The 21,796-nt window shown below is 43.2% G+C and overlaps 1 protein-coding gene across 2 annotated transcripts in view; it reads right to left on the bottom strand.

Moving 5' to 3' along the window:
• Positions 1–3,530: 3,530 nt before the first annotated feature.
• EPG5 (ectopic P-granules autophagy protein 5 homolog) overlaps positions 3,531–21,796 on the bottom strand; it is a 118,294-nt gene continuing 100,028 nt past the window's right edge. For both annotated transcript variants that reach the window (XM_032245250.1, XM_032245251.1), the window contains exons 38-44: positions 21,364–21,573; positions 20,181–20,325; positions 16,023–16,265; positions 14,175–14,391; positions 13,146–13,361; positions 11,144–11,258; positions 3,531–8,268 (exon numbers count right to left, since the gene is read on the bottom strand). In XM_032245250.1, the coding sequence (XP_032101141.1) occupies positions 8,086–8,268; positions 11,144–11,258; positions 13,146–13,361; positions 14,175–14,391; positions 16,023–16,265; positions 20,181–20,325; positions 21,364–21,573 (1,329 nt within the window). In that variant the 3' untranslated portion in view covers positions 3,531–8,085. The remainder of the gene's footprint in view (positions 8,269–11,143; positions 11,259–13,145; positions 13,362–14,174; positions 14,392–16,022; positions 16,266–20,180; positions 20,326–21,363; positions 21,574–21,796) is intronic.

Here is a 21,796-nt window from a genome sequence, read left to right as displayed (position 1 = left end):
CTTTGAAGACAGCAGTGCGAGGAAGTGGCCGACAACTACCTGGGTGATCTCCCGTGTCCACCGAGAGCCCAACACACTTTCCCTGCTGCCCACTGAAATTTAAAACTAGATGTAGCTACATGAGAAGAAACTGCCCAGGGCATCATCTACAGTGAAAGTAGGCCCTGCCTTGAGATGGAAATGACTTGGCTGGAGACTGTGGGCTGAGTTTCACTTGTACCTCACTGGTCAGACAGGACAAGAGTGCCAGGGTCAGAGTGGGTGCCTGGTCCCCCACTAGTCACAGAGGCCTCAGGCTGGAAGGCTCCTTAGACAAGAGTTAGACGTCCTGGGTTTTGTCCCCAGCTCCAGTGCTGGTCACTTAAGTCCAGTCTCACCCCCACCTTAATAACAGCCCCTCACGTTTCTGGGCCCTCTGTGATCCCCAAAGCCCTATAAGATCTCAGTGGGGGCCAGGCATGGCAGCTCACACCCATATCCCAGCACTCTGGGAGGCCAAGTTGGGCAGATCACCTGAGGTCAGGAGTTCAAGACCAGCCTAGCCAACATGGTGAAACCCCGTCTCTACTAAAAATACAAAAATTAGCCAGGCATGGTGGCAGACACCTGTTATCCCAGCTACTCAGGAGGCTGAGGCACAAGAATTGCTTGAACCCAGGAGGCGGAGGTTGCAGTGAGCCGAGATCGTGCCACTGCACTCCAGCCTGGGCAACAAGAGCGAAACTCTGCCTCAAAAGAAAAAAAGATCTCAGGGGTTCTAAGAGCCCAGGAGGTTTAAGACTGGAATTATCCTCATTTTAAAACGAGGGAAAGCCCCAGGGAGGAAAGAGCTCTTGTTACTAGAAAGGAATCCTAATCCAGACCCCAAGAGAGGGTTCTTGGATCTTAAGCAAGAAAGAATTCAGGGTGGGTCCACAGTGCAAAGCAAAAGCAAGTTTAAGAAAGTCAGAGAATGGCTACTCCAAAGGCAGAGCAGCCCCGAGGGCTACAGGTTGCCCTTTTTTTTTTTTTTTTTTTTTGGTTATTTCTTGATGATATGCTAAACAAGGCCTCCCCTTTATAGACAGGGTAACTTCCTGGTGTTGCCATGGCATTTGTAAGCTGTCATGGTTCTGGTAACAGTGCAGCAGTAAGGATGACCAGAGGTCACTCTTGTCGCCATCTTGGTTTTGTTGGGTCTTGGACGGCTTCTTTACTGCAATCTGTTTTATGAGCAAGGTCTTTATGACCTGTATCTTGTGCCAACCTCCTATCTCAGCCTGTGACTAAGAATGTCTTAACCTCCTAAGAATGCAGCCCAGGAGGTCTCAGCCTCATTTTACCCAGACCCTACTCAAGATGGAGTTGCTCTGGTTTAAATGCATCTGACAATCTGGCCAAGGTCACATGAGTTTAGCAACAAAACTGTGATTAGAATCCAGGGCTGGCAGCTCTGGGCCCAGCTCCTGGCACTGTCCCTGCCTTCCACACCACATGCTGCCTTCTCCCTCCCTTGTTTTCGCTCCCAGGTCTTTCCCCCTCCCCTGGGCTCCTTCCTCCATATTTCAGGAATCAAAAAAACAGATGATCTGCCAATACAAGGGTACAGAATTACTTGGCGCGGGGACTCTCCAGGTTTTCCGGGGTTTGGGTTCCCAGGCCTTCCTCCTCCATGGCCTATCCCCAAGTCTGAGATGGAACAGGGACTCCTCTTACGGGCCTGTGGGTTTCCCTAAGCATGGAAATAAAATCTTGAATTCCTTCAAAAAAATTCCAGCTAGTCCTGAGAAGTAAATAAACAACTTTATAAGAAAAAAGATAATAGTAGCTTGCATCATAGCCAAGAAAGTTAGAATTGCAGGACATTTTGTTTCCCTATAGAAACTACAGATAAAAATCTTCACATATGCCCCCGAGTTGTTTTTCTGAAACCCAGATCCCCACCAAATGGATCCCGCTGCCACACAGGCCTCAGGTAAAGGGAAAGTGAGGACTGAACTTTGATCTCTGTCCTTTGTACTAAATTTCTTCCTGAGGGACCTAGAGTAGGTCAGGCCCATGAGCAAGAGCTATTATTTTCTGCTTATCCCAAATTTTTGGACAAAGCTTTGCCTCCTTAACCAATTGCAAATCAAAGAATCTTTGAATCTACTTAGGACCCATGGGCCCTTGCTTTGAGATGTCCCATTTTTAGGTCAAAGCCATATACAGCCTCCATGTATTTATTTATGACTTTGCCTATAACTTTTACCTCACCCTGCTTAAAAACTCATCTGGGAGGCCAGGATTTAAGTGTGAGCTGCCCAGTTCTCCTTGTTTGGCACCCAACAAAAACAAATAAACAGCTTGCCTTCTCCTACCACAAACCTTGGCGTGGAGTGTTTGACCTTGCTGAGCCAGGTCAATGGTACACTCTGTTTGATAACAAGCCCTGACTGCTAATGACTTCAAAGGCCACCAGAGCTGAAGATTCCCCAGGAGGGTCCCTATGGGGACACTCACCTCCGAACCTCCAGCAGAGGCAGCTGAGTCTGGCTGTGATCTCAGAGTGAGGAAGAGCAGGGTGGGTGGGAAAGGGGAAGGACTGGGGGAAGGAAAAAGTAGAGGAAGTAGAGGGAGAGGCCTTAAGAAATACTGATTAAGGAGGAAGTGGCAGAGAGCAGGTCAACTAGAGAAGGCTGGGGGATTCCAAGGTAAATCTGATCTAAGACACAAATTTAGACTACCTTAAAATATGGTGTCCAAGTCAAAGACCAACTTAGTCCACTCTCACCAATGGACCAGGAATATGGGTCTGTTTCCTAAAAAAGTTTAGGCTAGCAAAGAAAGACCAAGAGGGAAAAGGGCTGTCTTCAGAAGAGGAGCATTTTTGGAGAAAGATCGTTCCTTTCAGAGTGTCCCCACTGGTCTGCAGGCAGTTAAGTTGACTGTTGCACGAGAAGGAATGAGACAACCTGCCTCTAGGCCACTTTCCAACCCTTAAATCCTGTGGTTCCATCTGGTTTAAAAAGCTGCCAAGCTTAGACAAGGGTGAAGGAGCCAGGTAACCCACTCCCAGAAAGGCCTGTCCCTAAGGAATCCCAAATTGGTGTTATTCTCAAATGGAATGTGCAGACCTTTCTCCACACCTTGGCCCATACAAATGTGAGTGAAAAATAACACTAAGGAGAACTCCCTGGCCATCCTATCACTGAAGGTGGATTTCCCCAGCAGACCAGAACCAAGCTGGGGTTACACTGCCAGAGGCACCCCCACTCCTACCTCATTTGTGCAGCTCTTATGGCCCTGCTCTTACCAAGCTCAAGGCCATGTTACAGACCTTCCTGACCTTGCTGGGATCACCAGGTGGCCTCCTGTCCCTGACAGTTCTTAAATTCTCAAGTTAACACTTCTATTTGAAATTAGAGGCCTCATCCACAGTGGTGAAAGGTCACAGAATAAAGATTCTATCCATTTCAAAGTTTCTCATATAAAATTTTTCTTATTGTGATTTATGGATGAAAAAACTGTCAACCAACTTGCAGGAAACAATGAGACACGCCCACCATGTATAAATTAAACTTGAATCTAGTTTATTTGCAGAATTTTACTTAACCAATTGTCATTTCTTCCTGTTTCTCACCATGATATAAAAACTCACCCTTTGTACAAGTATGAAAAATGCTGAACAATGAATAAGTAGCGAATATTGCACATTTAAAGTTCAAACTAAAGTTGTGGTTTTTAAAGGTCACACTAGATATGTGGAGAGAAAAAGAGTTGAACGTACTTAAGAAGTATGTGTCTCCACATAAACGATTTTAAACTACAGAAAGAAAAATAAATTCTAACTCTCAATGCTCAGTGAGAGATATTACATCTGTACATTAAAAAATAAAAGTTATAATCAACAATATTCCTTAGCAATTTCATTATCCCAAAAAAGGATCAGTGGTATAATTATTTTTTTCAAGTTATTTTAATCAGGAACCTACCAGAGTGAAGGAAACCTCAAATACAGCTACTCCTGGACACTGATGCCCAAGGCATGCTGTGGAAACGACCAGAATGAAGTCGGCGTTAGTAAGTCTAGAACATCACCCAGCATGATCCAGACACAAATGGAAGATGGCAGAAGGAGACACTTTTTTTTTTAAGCAACACACTTATTTCCCAACATTACATTCTCCGTTTTGCTTAATAAGAGAAAGTTAACTGATCAGAAAAATGATCAGCTAGTATCTCAAAATGAGCTGTGCGGTTGGCTCAAAATGAAGAGCAGGCGGTAGTAGGATGAAGGGCAAAGTGCCTTGTCATTAGGTCTGTCATGAAGATGTGGGATGAGATCAGTTCTTGGGGAACAGCTGATGTTAAGCTCAGGTCTGCAGTCTGAACTTCCCACTAGCTTAATGTGCCCACGGGGCATAGCCACTGAAAGCTGATGCTGCCCAAGCATCCAGGAGAGAGAATTACACCACTTGGACCACACTGGCACGACTTTAACCCCAAGGCCGGGGCCAGATGAGGTAAGGGAGGCACCACAGGTGTAAATGCAAGGAAGCACTCTCTTGGCACCTGCAGGAAAGCACCAACTTAAATGTGTGCCCCAGTGCCTCCTTTGTCTCACCCTAGCCTTGGCCTTGCTAATCCTGGGCATACCCCTCTTAGGATAACATGGACTAATTTGGACACTTTCCCCAAATTGCAGCCCAGTTAGACATGATGGTGGAAAAGGACTTAGAAAAGACACTGGGGGATTTAGCCCGGAGAGGACTAAAGGTGGGGGTGTGGGGTGGAAGTGGTGTCAGACATGGGATGAAAACTGAAAATGTCTAAAAGTCTGCCTCAAAGAGGGGCAAGAGAGCAGCCCCAGCCTGAACTGTTCTAGGCAGAACCACGACCAATAGGCAATGTGACCAGGAAACATCTCAGTTCAATAGAAAGCAGAACTACAGAGCCTGCCAATGGCAGCCTGGACCTGCCCATCACAGGCTGGACCACCAGGCACTGGACAGGGGTGAAAGAGAGGTGGGAAGATCCCTGCGAGAAGGGCATTAGATGAACTTGAATGACCCTTCTGACTTTAAAAGTCTATGATTCCAGGACATTTGCTTCCTGCTCCAGAAGAAAGAATTTCAGGAATAAAAACTAAGTTAAAAAGTGTGTATCACCTTCATTTGAAAGGAACAAGGACATGAACACTCTTGGCTTGTAGGACATGGACATGCTGCTTTTGGTGATGAATTGGGAGGAAGAAGAAGGCTGTCACTTGGTTGAAAGGACTAGTTAGACTGGTCTATGGGTTTTCATTTTCAGGACTAGGCTTCCCCCAACCTCAAAGAAGTGAGAGACTCAGGTACACAACCCCAGTGGGGCAGAGGCATGCGATGACTGAACCAACAAACGGGTGGTGAGTCTAAGAAACAAGTCATGCCTTGGAGCTGAGGACTCAAGTGTGCAGGAGCTTTGGAAACATGTAGAGGTGGGTCCCAGCTCCACTGCCACTGTCATGCTGTGTAGACAGCTATGTAGACTCATCGGGCAGGACCTCCCTCCATGTCTGGTGTGTTCCAGCATCCTGACCTTCACTTGTTCTATTAATAGGTGGTGGGACAACATGATTCAGAGATGTAGTCTACCCACCTGTGCACTGCAGGATGGGGAGTGATGGACAGCCAGAGAGATGCTTTCCATGGTGACCAGAAGGCTGCCTCCTCCTGCTCCCAGGAAGCTGTTAGACATCCTTAACAGGTCCCGATGCCACTCTTGAACACCCTAAGGTGAAGTCTAGAGCCTGCAGCAGTTCACCCTCCATGCTGCTCAGTCCATGAGGCCTTGGTCTTGCTTGACTCCGATACTGATGTGCAGCACCCATCACTGATTCCGAAACCACAGCCCCATGCTCTCTGGAGGCCAACAATTTTTTCAAGCAAAGGTTCATTACCCCTGCAAGACAATGGGCAGGCTGGTCTCTCTGCCGCCCTTCTTTCCCAGGAGGCTACAGCAGCATGGCCATGTCCGAATTATCTCAGTGTCTTTATAACACATTTCTAGCCTAGAGTTTCCCATAGAAACCTATGAGTTCTGAGTCAACCTTCCAAGGTTAAGCAAGAAGGAGTTAGAGAGGAAGAGGTTTTACTGACCATCTCTGATGATGAATGAAGTTCAATGTCAAATAAATTAGATGACATCAGGCATAAAAACCTACATAAACTTTAACATCTGAAACATTTTACAAGATAAAATGATATCCCTATAATTTAGTTCTTACCAGTTGCAACCAAAGATTGATTTATTTTTTATAATTTTTACAGACCAAAAACATTATACAAATCATAATTTTCTTTAAAATGTACATACTGACACTCAAAAATTTCACATTCTAGGATATTAATAATTATATCCTCCTCAAAGAAAACACAAAATATTTCCAAATAAAAATCATCGTTGCCAGATCAGACTATTAAACTGTCCACAGCTTCTCAAATTTTCATATACACAGAACAAGATGACTGATTTTGAAAATGGACAGAAGCAAAAATAAGAAAAGTTGAGACAATCCCTCTAGGATGGACGTTTTGTGGCCTATAAAACTCAAGAGAAGGAAGAGGGATGCTCTTTATCAGAGCTGCAAAGCATGGGTGTGAGGCAGAATTGTCCTATCCAACTAAAGAAATCTGAAATAAAGAAAAGCTCCTCCCAACTTCCCAATTTGGGGGGAAGCATTCCAAAAGGATGTCTGAGAAGAGATTAGCACTCTGTTAACTCCATCACTATACCCCTATAAACGTTCTTGGTAGCTGCTTAGATAATTTTAGGTAAACTTCTCGAGCTACAAACTACCCATACACAAAGCCACATTAAGCCAGCTGTGCAGGCAAAATCCATCTAGAGCTGACAGAATGAGGAACGTGATGACAGAAGTCAAACTGCTCATTCCCGGGAGAAGTAACATGAGCAAGAAGATAGCCACGGAACAAGGCAAAGTTACACCCAGGCTTTGGTAATGAATGAACTGTCAACAACAGAAGGCACGTGGCTATTGAAAAAAAGCCAAATTTCAGTAGAGCTCCTGACCTGCCCCAGTTTCCACAGACAAGTGTTTCAGCAGGTCCACTGGCTTCATCTGAGTTTAAATATGAAGTGAAAAAACAAGCAGGAAACAGAGAATCAGGTCTTCAGTCTCCCTCGGTCTCAGTCTCCTGACAGTAAGCCTTTCAGATACCAAATGTGGTGTCTATCAAAGGGTGCAAACTTAGGTGTCAACAGGGGCAAGTGATGTGAACGAGGCAGGGGTCAGGGCCCGAGGGAATGCAGGGACCCTGGTGACTGGAGAGAGTCGGCCCTGTCTGCACTCCTCACCAAGTGTACCAAACAAAACATCTGTGTAAAACATGCTCCTCCCAGACGGCCAGCTTGCCACCCTGATTCAGACAGGCAGCTCCTTCTCCATGAGGACACATGGCTGGATGGAAATGGACTTGTCATCATCTCTACTGCCCACTATAACCACGATCAAGTGGTCATATTTTACACATGACCCACTTTAACTAACTCAGCATTTTTATCTCCCTTCTGAGAAAAACAATACTTTAAAGCTACTGTATTTCCCCACATTTGAGAAATAAAGAAATTTTCAAAACTGACTTTTTTACTTTGGAGGAACACAAATGGGGTTTAAAAGTAAGCGCACTATGTGACTTCCAAGTTGTCAGATCTGGAACATTTAAATAAAATGGAGACAGTAGTGGAAACATACAAAGACCTTCATTTGGAGGTCTTGTGAGATGACATAGGGCAGCCATGAGTGGCTCTGGACCCAAGTGGAACTCAGTAAGTTTCTCTTGTGATAAACATAAAAACTTAAAAAGTCCCCAGAAGGTCTTAAGAGCTAAGAAAACACACACACACACACACACACACACACACACACACGCACACGCACACACATGCATGCACACATGCACACAGAATTATCTAATATCTAATGCCTCCCAACTTGCATCTCAGTCAACTACACATTGGCCGAACTGAGTTCTGCAGTGAAATTGAGCAAGTTACTTGTGCAACAGCAGAGTTAAATGTAAACATAAACAGCAATGGGGTTTTCCAAGAGCCTCAGTGTTACTATCGTATGTGGTCCAAATAATGCACTTCTGGATACAGACAGTTAACGAGAAGAGCCAAGAAGCTTTTCCCATCTTGAAGGCAATGGCCAGGATGCCTTACAAATTGAGTGGCTTGCAATATTTGATCCTGGTACTCAACGTACTGCTTACTTGTTGCCATGGATTCAAGAACATTCAGAGCCTAAAAGACATGGAAGACGAGAGGGTTAACTCCATAGAGGCACGTAACATGACTGCCACAGGTGCAGCACACCCATTATTACTATGTACTTCAACTGTGAGCCCTGTGGGAAGGAAGCCTACAGAACTGAGGTTAGCAGTCTGGAAGGCAGACAGTGATTACCACAACCAGAATGAGGTCAGCAGCCCAAGCCTCTCTAGCCTTTGCAGCATCCCACACCCAGCCTTCCCTCTTCCTGTTCTGTGCTATTTCTCAACCTTTCCTTACTGAGAGCCACTGCTGTGGCAGGCTGCTCTTGTTGCCAGCGCCTCACCTGCCACAGCCATTTCTAAAGCCTGCCTTGTCCTTGTTCTCCCCAGTCCCAGCTGTGGGGTCCTCCCCACCAGACTGTCTGCTCCTTCCGTTCCTAGAGCCCAACCGGAAATCCCAGGCACCAGCCTCATCTCGCAAAGGTGAGATCTGTTCAATCTGCTTTTGGGTATGTTCCTAGGTTATGAGATAAGGTCACATGAAACTATAACGGAAAGGAATTCTAGAGGAACCAGTTACTAACTGCTGCCAAGAGCAAGTGAGAAGGTTGTTAAATCAACCCACAAGCATAAAGTACAGATCAGATTCTTCCCGAATCCATCTGACAAATGACACAAAATCATGGCAGAAAGTGTTCCCATGCCTCTCTGAAGAGGAAGGAAAGAAAAACATTCTTTGACTTCATAATTTTGAATATTCCTTTCTTCAGAGTAGGAGAAGAGAAGGGGAAGAGATTGTATATGGAGAAAACAAAAAATCAACAGTGGCTCTTGAGGGTGGAGAATTTATTTTCCAACTTAATAAGTTCATCCACCCCCAGGATTCTGACTGCGTTCTCCCCCTCACTGGGGCACATCCCCCACCATGGAGTCCCCCACTCCCACCTTGTTCCTTTTACAGAAACCGCTGCACTAGAAAATATGTATTAGAAGATGGAATGTGCTTGACTCAAAAACAATGAGATGATTTTTTTGAGGATAATAAACTGGAATTTTAGAAATTACCAGGAGGGCTGTAGATGGAAGTCTTTGGGTTGAAAATAAACTGAAGGCATCTGGGCACCAAATTAAGAGCTATGTAAACAGAGTTTAAGAATAGCAATCAATTGGGATAGGCATTCCCATGAACCAGTCTCCCTCTCTCTCTCCCTCTCCTTTCCTTCTTTAAATTTAGTCCCCCAAACAGTCTACTTTGACAGTTTACCTAAGAATAATCATTTTCTAAAAAGATAACTTTCTTTAAATCTGAAAATCCTGATGACAAATATGTATGGGACATAGAAGGAGTCATTACCTGAAGTCTTAAGAAATGCAGGCAAAGAGGCCAGGCCTGGGCAGCCTGGGGCCCCCAGCTAAAGCAGGAAACTGACCCTTCAGGTACCGGTGGCCACAGGAGACACAGCCTTCTCAAATACACCCTGCATCTCACTGACTTCACAACCTGCCCTCAGGATATTAATCTGCCCACTGTGATGTTTCATGTAAGACAATAAGGGATTCAAAAGCAGCTGCCTAGGCAGTGAATGACAACTAACAGGTATTTTATAAGCCTAGATACCTATGAAGAACCTGCTAATTGTTCTGTCTGATCCTTACTCTTAATAACCAAGATCTGACACTGCATGTGGCTGGCTTAAACATGATAAAGCTGCCCCAACAGAGGGGCTGGGGTATGTAAGCTCTGACCACTTACAGAGACAGCCCTGCAGAGTGGGGAATGGGAGAGACCGGGAGCCAGCCCAGCCAGTGTGAATTCCAGCCCCAACACTTAGGGTGTGTGGTTTGAGACAAATTACTTGGCCTTTCTCTATCTCTCTTTCCTCATCCAAAAAACCAGGGTAATAACAGTTCCCAACTGGATGCAATGGCTCATGCCTATAATACCATCACTTTGGGAGGCTGAGGTGAAGAGGATCGCTTGAAGCCAGGAGGTTGAGACCAAACTCAGCAACAAAGTGAGATCTGTCTCTACCCAAAAAAAGATTTTAATTAGCCAGTAGTGGCAGTGCATGGCTGTAGTCCAAGCTACTTGGGAGGCTGAGGTGGGAGGATCGATGAGCATGGGAGTTCAAGGCTGCAGTGAGATATAATCACACCACTGCACTCCTGCCCGGACAACAGAATAAAACCCTGTTTTAAAAAAATAAAATAGTTTCCGTGCTATAGCATTGTTATGAGGATTACATTAGTTAAAGCTTTAACTCATTAATATGGATCAAGTTAAAACTTATAACAATACTTGGCACATAGGAAGTACTCACAAATGCTGACCATCATTTTATGCTGTGCATCTCTATACCTGACCAGCACGTCCATAGGTTACAGGAATGCAGCCTTCCATGTTTTTAGAAGAAGCCGTAATCTCTCATAGTTACCATTCTGTCCATGTTAGGTTATTCTAGCATTAGCCAACAATAGCCAACCTTCAGACTCACAAAACAGGAATTACTTTCTCGGTTCTAAGCTAAAGTTCAGCTTATTTCCATCCATCCCATCTGTAGTCACATATTCTGTGCGAGATCCTATCCCCCAGCTCCAGCCCCTGCCCCAGCCCAAGCCTGGGGTAGATCAGTGCATATTCACATTGTCAGAACCAAATTTAATCCTAGACAGGCTTTCCTTTGACCTTACTTCTTCTGCAGTGACAGTAACAGTGATCTAGACAACTGCCTACAAAAATCTGGAGGGGGGCACATATAATCCTTTCCGTAGGGCACATGAAAGGGAACGCTGTGCTACCACCACAGACCATCATGTCATGATGTCCACAGGCCACAGCTGCCACCTCCCTGCCTTGTAGGGAAGATGTGCAAGCATACTTCTAATCCTTCATTGTATATACTGACCTGCTGAGCTTTGGGGGTCAGATGTAATTCAGAGCCAGGCTTCAAACGGATTTGATCTTCCATAGGAACCTGAATTGAAAGGAAGGCAGCCATGCTTCGGGCAACCACTCGAAACCTTCGGTATTAGGGAGAGGTCAGGAGAAGTAAATGATTAGTAAAGTAAGCATTTTGAAAGAAACACCATATTTTCTATCACGAAACAAGATTAACACATTTCCAGATCTACTGTGTTGTTCACCTTCTCAGGAAAATCTTAAATATGATCAAGAAGAAGTTATCCACTATCACCATCCAAACAATATATGTATAATTCAGATTCAAGAATGAAAGTGTTGGCAAAGATGGGAAATAACTGGAACCCCTGCACATTGCTGGTGGGAATGTAAATGGTACAGGCTCTAGGGAAAACAGTTTGGCAGTTCTTCAACAATTGAAGCATAGAGTTACCATAGGACCCAGCAACTCCACTCATGGGTATACACCAAAAACTAAAAACAGATGTTCTAACAAAAGTGGTGGTAAGCAAATGCTCATGGCAGCATTATCTGCAATAGCCAAAAGGTCCATCAATCCAAACGCCCAAATGTCCATCAGCTAATGAATGAATAAACAAAACGTGGAATACAATGGAATAGTATTCAGCCATAAAAGCAAATGAAGTGCAGATACATGCTACAACATGAATGAACCTTGAAGACTTTATGTTAAGTGAAAAAAGTCAGACATAAGGGGCCACACACTATATGATTCCACTTATATGAAATGTCCAAAACAGGATTTAATACATAAAGTCATAATGTCAATTAGTGGTTGCCAGAGAGTGGGGGTTGAAGGGAATGGAGATGACTACTTAATGGGTGTAGTGCTTCCTTCTGGAGTGATGAAAATGTTCTGAAGCTAGATTGCGGTGATGGCTGCAGCAATATTGTGAATATTCTAAATGTCACTGAACTGTGCATATTAAAATGGTTACCGTGGAAAGTTTTAAGTTATGTGTATCTTATCACAATTTTTTTAAAAAAGAATAAAAGACACAAGCCAAATTTAAGTAAAACAAAATCAGAACAGTCCTGCTAAGTTCACCGCAAACAAAGAAACATGATGTTAACTGGTTTGGAATGAGTGATTCCCAGAGTAACAACACCAAAATGGGCTGTTCCACAAGAATGCTGACATCATCAAGTTTGCAAACTCTTTGCAACACTGACAGGGGCTTGAAAAGAAAACCATGATGTAAGTATTATGAAAGAAAAATGGGAAGCTATTGGCAAATTCTTTCATGCCTTGGGATTTTTTGCAACAAAAATCCAGACTTGTTTCTCATTACTTATCTTTCTTACCAAACGACCTTTTTTTTTTTTGAGAAAGAGAGTCCTGCTCTGTCACCCAAGCTGGACTGCAGTGATATGATCTCAGCTCACTGTAACCTCTGCCTCCCGGGTTCAAGCAATTCTCCTGCCTCAACCTCCTGAGTAGCTGGGACTACAGGCACACGCCACCATGCCTAGCTAATTTTTGTATATATATATATATATTTTTAGTAGAGATGAGGTTTCACCACATTGGCCCGGATGGTCTCAATCTCCTGACCTCACAATCCACCCACCATGGCCTCCCAAAGTGCTGAGATTACAGGCGTGAGCCACTGCACCCGGCCTGACTTGGCTTTTAAACTAAGCTCACATGCCATCCATGACTGGCTCAAAACCAAAAAGAAACCAGTAGTGCAGTTAGGTACCAAAGTCAAAACACAACAGGAGATACTATTTAAAATACTGTTTGAACTTAAAATTTTTTAAGAAGGTAAGAAAAAATAAAAATGCTTTTTAGAATGTAAAGATGTAATCAGGCTCTGGTGGGTTTTTTTTTTTTTTTTCCCATTAATCTTTCTGGAAAACCTAGATCCTAAGTCAAAAAACCTACTAAAGTATCACAGCCTGTAAGTAGGTACAGATGTCTGAGGCCTATTTAGAAGAACAGTATTAGAAAGGCGCTTCCTTACCTGTTAGACAAGGGCGACTTCCGGCCCAACCCGATCGCCCCGAGGATCCCAGAGCTGAGCCTCTCCTCAGCCACGAGGCTCTGCCTGCTCTGAAGCATGAGCAGAATTCGAATGACAGATTCTGTCAGGACGGAGTCATTCTGCTCTGTCTGAATGAGGGACAGCTGCAGGACTTGGTGCCACCACAAAAACAGCTTTGCCTCTTCCTCCATGGAGCTAGGGGAGGCACCGGAGGAAAATAAAATTAGAAATGAATTTTTTCCACTCCCATTTAACTGCAAGTCCACATCAGGGTTTTAAGGATAGGAGACATTCAGGACTTCAAAAGCACAGACTAATGGCCCATGTTAATAAAGCAATGGGATTGTAACCACCACCATCTATGGACACTTACTCCACACCACTGTGATGGACTTTCTGTGCTTCTACTTACTCCTCATAACAGCCCCATCAGGTAGGGGTTACTATCTTGACTTAACCGGTAAGAAAACTGATACCTGTTGTTTCAAAATGCCAGTTTCAGGGAACAAAAAATCTGCTCAGAAAATTGGCCCATCAAATTAAGAATCCTTCCAGGCCAGACGAGGTGACTCATACCTGTAATCCCAGCACTTTGGGAGGCCGAAGTGTGTGGATCACGAGGTCAAGAGTTCGACACCAGCCTGGCCAATATGGTGAAACCCCGTCTCTACTAAAAACACAAAAAATTAGCCAGGCATGGTGGCACATGCCTGTAGTTCCAGCTACTCAGGAGTCTGAGACAGAAGAATCACCTGAACCCAGGAAGTGGAGGTTGCAGGCAGCTGAGATTGCGCCATTGCACTCCAGCCTGGGTGAAAGAGTGAGAGATCATCCCAAAAAAAAAAAAAAAAAAAAAAAGAATATATTTCCAAAACATATGTCACCGTACCTTAAAATCTAATATTTATGCACCACTTGGTTCTGTGTACTTAAATCTACACTTAAACTCTAAATTCCAAGTTAACCAGATACAGCAAATTTGATGTCATAGCCTGAGAGCCAACATACCTTGGGTACACCTGTTCCAGCCACTTGCTTAAGATAAGCAACACTTTCATTTCGTTCCTTAGAGTCTGTTCGCTGTTTAAACACTGAAGCAGGTAGACGTAAAGTGTCAAGTAACTGCCCAGGGCGAGGCACTCCTGCAGGAACTCTTCCATGGTGAGCTCGGGAACCTGGAGGGACACCAGAATGGGGCCCCATCCTGAATTCTGATTGAGAGAGCCTACAACACGAAGGGGAGAGATACATCAAGATATAGGCAAGAATCTAATTACCTGACAACTCTAGCAAATCTTTTCACTTTAAGCTTCATTTTTTTTTTTTTTTTGACATAGCAATCTATGAGATAATAAGCTTCATGTCAAGACAACATTTCTTACAGTGACCCTGGAGGCTGCAAAAGTGAAATGTACCTCAGGGCTCAGACTGGGAAGCCCTCGGGCCAGATGCCTGTCCCCGGCATAGCCATAAGAAAGATTTAAGAAATCAGAATTCAGGGCTGCATAGGTAAAAATCAGCTTTCTATCATATTATGATCCTTAAAACCACATGTAGACACTGCCTGTCCTGGTCAGTTAAGAGTTTTAACTTTAATACCCTTTTTAAGAACATATGAACACTTATGCTTTCCCACAGGAAACTGTTACCACTTAATCCATGAGTAGTTTTAGTTATCAAAGCTTAGTTTAACTCACATATTGAAAATGTTTGATTTTTGGTAACACTGATGAGTTTGGAATAGCAGTGTTATCCTAATGGTTCTCCACTCTCTGGGGGAGTGAGGATGGCATGGTGCCATGCACAGCACCTCCACTGGTGGGCACGTGCCATTCATGGGTGGTCAGGACAGGGCAGATGGCAGGTTGTGGGCACTTCCTGGATCCTCACTCCGATAGCCCTCCTTCTCACCCCTCCTTCTCTCCCACTGACTGCAGTGTCAAGTGTTATCTGGATATCAGAGTTGAGAAGTGCTATTCTCAGCAATTCTGTTTTGTTTTTTGAGACAGAGTCTCACTCTGTCGCCCAGCTTGGAGTGCAGCAGCGCAATCTTGGCTCACTGCAACCTCCGCCTCCTGGGTTCAAGCACTTCTGCTGCCTCAGCCTCCTAAGTAGCTGGGACTACAAGCATGCATCACCATGCCCGGCTATTTTTTTTTGTATTTTTAACAGAGACAGGGTTTCACCATGTTAGTCAGGCTGCTCTTAAACTCCTGACCTCAAAAAATCCACCCTCCTCGGCCTCCCAAAGTGCCAGGATTACAGGTGTGAGCCACCACTCCTGGCCTATTCTCAGCAATTCTTAATCAGACTAAGCTGATTCCAGAGTCTGAGAGTTTAGAGGTAGAAAGGAGAAAAGATTTTTAAAAAGGAGTATGAATGAGCCCTTCATAATGCTTTAAAGAGGTCTGATAAACAGCAATTTTAAAAACTTCTATGAAAACTCCTTTTATCAAAAATGACAAAAACAGGGAAAATTAACCTCCTGGATCATGACGATATACATTCTGGTTTACAGCATTTGTTTTGAGGACTATGACTTGGCCTGTGACATAACACAGTTTCCATGTCATAATAGTTTGCTCTGACACTCCCAAACAAACGTGAAGTGAATTAGAGCTTTTTTCCCTTGAAACGTGATTGTACCAACAGACATGGCCACAGGTCCTTATGCTAACTGCAGATCTTTATGAAAAATACATATATTCAGAAATGTCCACAACATTTTGCAGAGCAGAAAATTAGAATGGAAAATCCCTCACTGGAAGGGGTCTGGAAAGATACCTCCTGATGACAATGCTTTAATCTTTCTGGAAAAGACCGATACAATGGGAACATAAGATGACCTCCTCTTACTTTCTTTGAAGTAGGCAGTGATACAGGCTTCTGTAGTCTCAGCCATGTGGCGGACGGACGCCAGGCTCTGGCAGGCTGCTGTTAAAAGGGGCAGCACCACCAGCCCATGCATTTTTTGGCCAATCCACGTCCGGATACTGCCCCGAAGGAACTCTGCTGTTGGAATAGTCGCATTGTTCATCATCATCAGGACTTCCATAAAGAGGCTGCTGAGGGCCATGTGGCGGGTCTGGCTGTCCATGTCTGAAAGAAACATAGACACACTCAAGAATGGCTACCAGAAAGGTGATATCCACGCGATCAGGAGAATAACAGTGCTTCAATCTTAGCTGCTCTCCAGGCAGATTTTACAGTGCTGGTAGCTGACTGCAAGGGACGGGAAGGAAGGTTCTGGATGGCATTGAGCTTCTATGTACAGAATGTGGCACATAGTTTATAAAAGTAAGAGCAGGAACTACTGTGAGTTTCCTGGGTACAGCAGCATAGCAGAGCAATACCTCAATAAACAGACAACTCTGAAGCTGGCGTGAAAGAGTAACTTATCAGAACATGCCTAGTCAATCTCTATTTTCCATCCTTTGCTCCTGGAAAACCAAGTATGTAGATCTCACCAGTCATTCGGTAAACCAAGAAGCAACAGTACTCACATCACTGCCACTGCTGTCAATATTCTAGGGCGATTTACACACGTGAAGGTTATTCTTAAAACTAAATATAAATATAAGGAAAAACCTTTGTAAAGGCTCCTAATAGTAGCTCTATTATTTCTTTGTTATTTAAATAAGGAAAGTAAACAGACTGATAATTTTTCAAAAAAAAAATTGGAGGCAAAGAGGAATTCAAGAAAAAGAACAAATTTATTTTACAAGAGAATTTCAAATAAGATAAGGTCACTGAGGTAGATTCCTTCTTTCACATTCAAAAACAGAAAATATAGTTGACTAACAGTTAACTAGAATAATTTTTGCCAACTCTTTCTAGCTTTAAGTTGGGTACATTTTTTTTAAAGGAGTAGAACTGTAGTTTTCACACAACAAGGATTCAGTATTTATGACAATAGGAATGGTAAAAGGTTGAGAGAGATCTTATTTATCGCATCTATCAAAACAAATTCATCTACTTATGCAGGGTTAAATAAACCTTCACTTAATCTTCCTGGGTGACCTACTTATTATCAAGCCAGGACTTAAAAAACAAGTTTGAGACAGATAATAACAGTTTATCTGTCTCAAACTTGGGCAGAAATACACAGAGATCATCTGGCTCTTATAAAGTTTTCTGCCTTACAGTTCTATTTATCTGATATTAATATGCCATGCCAGCTTTGTATTTTAATATTTGTCTGATATAATCACCTTGTGGAAAGCTTTCTATATCCTTACGCTTTTGATGTATTTCTTATAAACAGCTTAAAGCTAGATGTTGTTGGTTATTAATCTACTTTAACAATCTTTGTCTTTTAACTTGAGCATTAGTCTCTTTACCAACACATTTGAATTTTATCACCTTATCCTAGTTATTTTTCTCACTTTCTCCAAGCTTCCTTTCTTGCCTTCTTTGGACTGAACATATTTTGGACATTCCTTTTGATCTCCCTCTACTAACCTGAAAATTGTCCATTTTAACTTCTTTTGGTTAAGTTCTTGAAATTTTTAATAGTCATACTTTATCAAGGTATCAAGTTAATCTCTTGACCCACTAAACCGTAGAACTTTAGAACATTTTTAATTCAACCTCTTACTGAGTATGCTATAGTATTTCTTTTAGTGACATCTACTGGGACAAACTCTCTCAGTGCTCAATGAAATTATGATTCTTTACCTCATCTTTGTCATTAAAGGGTGGTTTCTTAGTTTACAATTCTAGGTTATGAGTCATTTTCTCATAGCATATTGAAGCTGTTATTCCACTGCCTTACAGATTCTGTTACTTGATACTGAGAAGTCAGCCATCAGTCTAAACGCTGCTCCTTGGTAGGCAATCTGCCTTTCCTTCCCGGATGTAAAGGGTTTTTTTTATTTTATTTTATTTTATTTTTATTTTTATTTTTTTTCTTTGGGACGGAGTTTCGCTCTTGTTACCCAGGCTGGAGTGCAATGGCGCGATCTCGGCTCACCGCAATCTCCGCCTCCTGGGTTCAGGCAATTCTCCTGCCTCAGCCTCCTGAGTAGCTGGGATTACAGGCACGCGCCACCATGCCCAGCTAATTTTTTGTATTTTTAGTAGAGATGGGGGTTTCACTGTGTTGACCAGGATGGTCTCGATCTCTTGACCTCGTGATCCACCCGCCTCGGCCTCCCAAAGTGCTGGGATTACAGGGGGTTTTTTTATTTTTGATTTTTTAACTTTGCCACGGGTGCTTCTGCAGGTTAACTACAGTGTACACAAGTTTGAATTTGTTTCTCTATATCTTGTTTGGGATTTGCTGGGTTTACTGAATTTGAGGATTGTTGTCTTCATCAGCCCTGAAAATTTTCACCCATGCTAACTCTTCAGATATTGCTTCTCCCCAATTAAGTATCTCCTCTGCTTCTGGAATTCTACTTGGATAACAGGATGTATATTAAACCTTCTCAGCCTACTCTCTGTGCCCTTTAACTTCACTTTCACAGTCTTTTTGTTTGTTTTAGAGATGGGGTCTCACTATGTTGCTCAGGCTGGAGTGCAGTGGCTATTCATACACAATCATTGGACACTGTGGCCTCGAACTCCTGGACTTAAGCAATTCTCCTGCCTCAGTCTCCCAAGCAGTCCCATATGCCACCATGCTCGGCTCACTTTTACATTCCTTCTCTGTCCCCCTGTGCTGCAATCTGAGTATTTTCTTCAGATTTATTTTCCACTTTAACAATTTTTCTTCAGATGGGTTTAATCTATCTTTGAACTTATCCATTAAATTTATTATCTTCATATTTTTCATTTCTAAAATAAATAAATCTCTCAAATCTGCATATTTCTACAATCCCTTACTTCTTACTGATATCTTCAATCCTCTCTTATTCCAGCATATAATAAAATACCTTTTTGGCTTACTATACTAATTATTCCACTATCTTTAATCGTTTCATATCTGACACTGCTGTTGTTTTCTATTACTTTGCTCATGGTGCCTTGTTTCCTTGTGTGTCTTGTGACGTTTTTTACTATGAGTTTCTTGGAACTTTGAGGCTTGAATTAAAGAAGGGTTTCTCCAAACAGGATCTATGGTTGCTTTTTGCCAAATGCCGGTGGCAGTGCCAACCGAGGGGTGGTTATTATTCTTTCTGACTTATATATATATTTTTTATTGCATTTTAGGTTTTGCTGACTTTAACAATCTAGGTAGTCTGAATTCTTGCTTCGAAACCACAAGGGTCAGCTTGTTATCAATTCTTAAAATAGATATCTCTTTTCCTGCCACATAAACATTTAACCTAACAACAAGGCAAAAACAGATAACTGTCTTTGCCTTCCTCTCACAGGAGCAGGTTTACTTCTAGCTCATCTTTACAGTGAAAATGTCACCCTACGGATTATGTATGGGATTTCCTTTTAGACTCCCATCTTAGGCAGGCCCTGGGCTTTACCGCCTTCCCCTAATGTCCAAACGTATTCAGCAAAATTCTCCAGGGTGACAGCTGTCTCAGTACTCCACCTACAATTATGTGTTTCTCCTTTCACTTAGGTTCTGGCCTCTGAGATTTCCTTACCTTTTTGCCACTCCACTGATAAATTTAATTTCCGGTTTCTTAAAAGCATTTCATCCAGCACCCACTTGTCTTCAGCAGGAGAGGCAGTTACCACGTCTAGTCCACCAAACTGCCAGGAGCACAAGTTCTCCATACACAGGTTCTTGACAAGTCTACAGGTGATTCTGAAGTGCCCTCCCAGTTAAAGGCCAAAATCCCTAGAAATATGGCTCACTGGAAGGTGTCTGAATCTCCTAATCATTAGATCCCATCAACTAACTTAACACAGTCTCACTCAACGCACACCAGCATCTGCCAGTGTCAATCCTTCCCCACCACTGAGTCCCTGGTGTCCAAACACCTGTCTGACCATTGCTTCTCTAGAAAGAGGAGTGCCAGTGTCCTGAACGTCCTCCTGATCTCACAGTGCCTCACACACAGCAGGAATACACTGACTGAATGAATACAGGGCTTCTGAATGGTGACTTACCGGGTGGGTTAAAGACAATGATATCATCTAAGAGCTTAGACATTTCCTGTTCTAGGACTGCTAAGGTGATTTTTCCATTTTGTTCCAGTGTGCTGAGGAATTGAACCATCTGATGAGTAAAAGCTTGGCATTTTGGAACTGCATCCTGACAGGAAAAAAAAAAAAAAAACATCATTCGAACAAATCCAAGCAATCTGGGAGCATGGCACCACCCTGAATGCTTGGGCAGGGAGTAGAGGGGACAGAACAAGAAGCCCCATGAAGAGTTAGTCCCATGTGGTCCAAGGGCCCTGTCTCTAGTAAAAGGAAAATCTATGTAACACTTTGGCCAGGGCCCATGTTTTCCCAAATTCTGGCAGAATACTCTTCCTTTTTTACTATAAGAATAACAACATTAACCAAACACTAACTACTTGCCAGAAACTTTTCCAAAAACTTTTATGTTCATTATCTAATTCAATCCTCACAACACCACTTTGAGGCAAGGTACTCTTTTTTTTTTTTTTTCAAGATAGAGTCTTGCTCTGTCACCCAGGCTGTATTGCAGTGGTGTGGTGTGATCCTGGTTCACTGCAACCTCCACCTCCTGGGTTCAAGCAATTTTCCCACCTCGGCCTCCCAAGTAGCTGGGACTACAGGCACCTGCCACCATGCCTGTCTAATTTTTGTATTTTGAGTAGAAATGGGGTTTCACCATGTTGGCCAGGCTGGTCTCGAACTCCTGAACTCAGGTGATCCGCCAACCTCAGCCTTCTAAAGTGCTGGGATTATAGGCGTGAGTCACCATGCCCAGCCTTTGCAAAGTACTATTTCTAATCAGATGAGTAAATTGAAAGACTTGCCCATCAGACCTCAAGCTCATACTACCACCCAGCCTCCCTCCCTGCCATTCTGCTGCCAATGACGTTCAGATCATGAAACCAGTAGCTTACTGGCAGCTGTCAATCCTTTTGACCTTTCATCAACATGTGACACTGATAGTAAGTAAAAGCTCACCCAAAGGGAGAACTCAACCCAAAAATACACAAAAATCTACAAGGCCAAAATAAGAGTATACAATAATACACATCCTGTGACTTCCTCTGCTGAGCAGTTCCTAGGTTCAAGACTGTCCTTTGTAGCACTTATGCTACTTCCAATCTCCAAGAACAGCCCCCACCTTCTAAACTACCTCTCAACTTACGAGATGCTTCTGGCTGTCAGTAGGAATGGAAAGGCCTGCAGACACTTTTAGGAGCTTCAGGATTAATTCAGCAAAAGATTCCTTTGCCAGGATGATGGATGGCGGGTAATGGCTGCTGAAATAACCGAGCACACTCTGGTACGACACAATATCCACAAGGTGCCATGAAAGTGAGCTTGTCTGTCCAAGGAGACTAAGTAAAGGTGAATCCTAAAAATAAAACACATATTCCTTTAGTTCCAGAGCCCCAGTTTTTCCAGAAATATGTGTCGCTAACTAGTCTGTGGAATAACCACTAAGACGGCCTATGGTAAGCACAGAACAGTTATGATGTTAAGTATCTACTTGAGTTAGGTGTACTAGTGAGAGCAATAACCAAAGTCTTAGCAAAAACACATTCATATTAAGATTTATTAAGTATTTGGAACCAAAG

This window comes from Sapajus apella, unplaced genomic scaffold, assembly GCF_009761245.1.
Source record: "Sapajus apella isolate SASKATOON/1434 unplaced genomic scaffold, GSC_monkey_1.0 scaffold57, whole genome shotgun sequence".
Lineage (NCBI taxonomy): Eukaryota > Metazoa > Chordata > Mammalia > Primates > Cebidae > Sapajus > Sapajus apella.
Note: the sequence above shows the minus strand (reverse complement) of the source record. Positions and strands in the feature narration are given on the sequence as shown.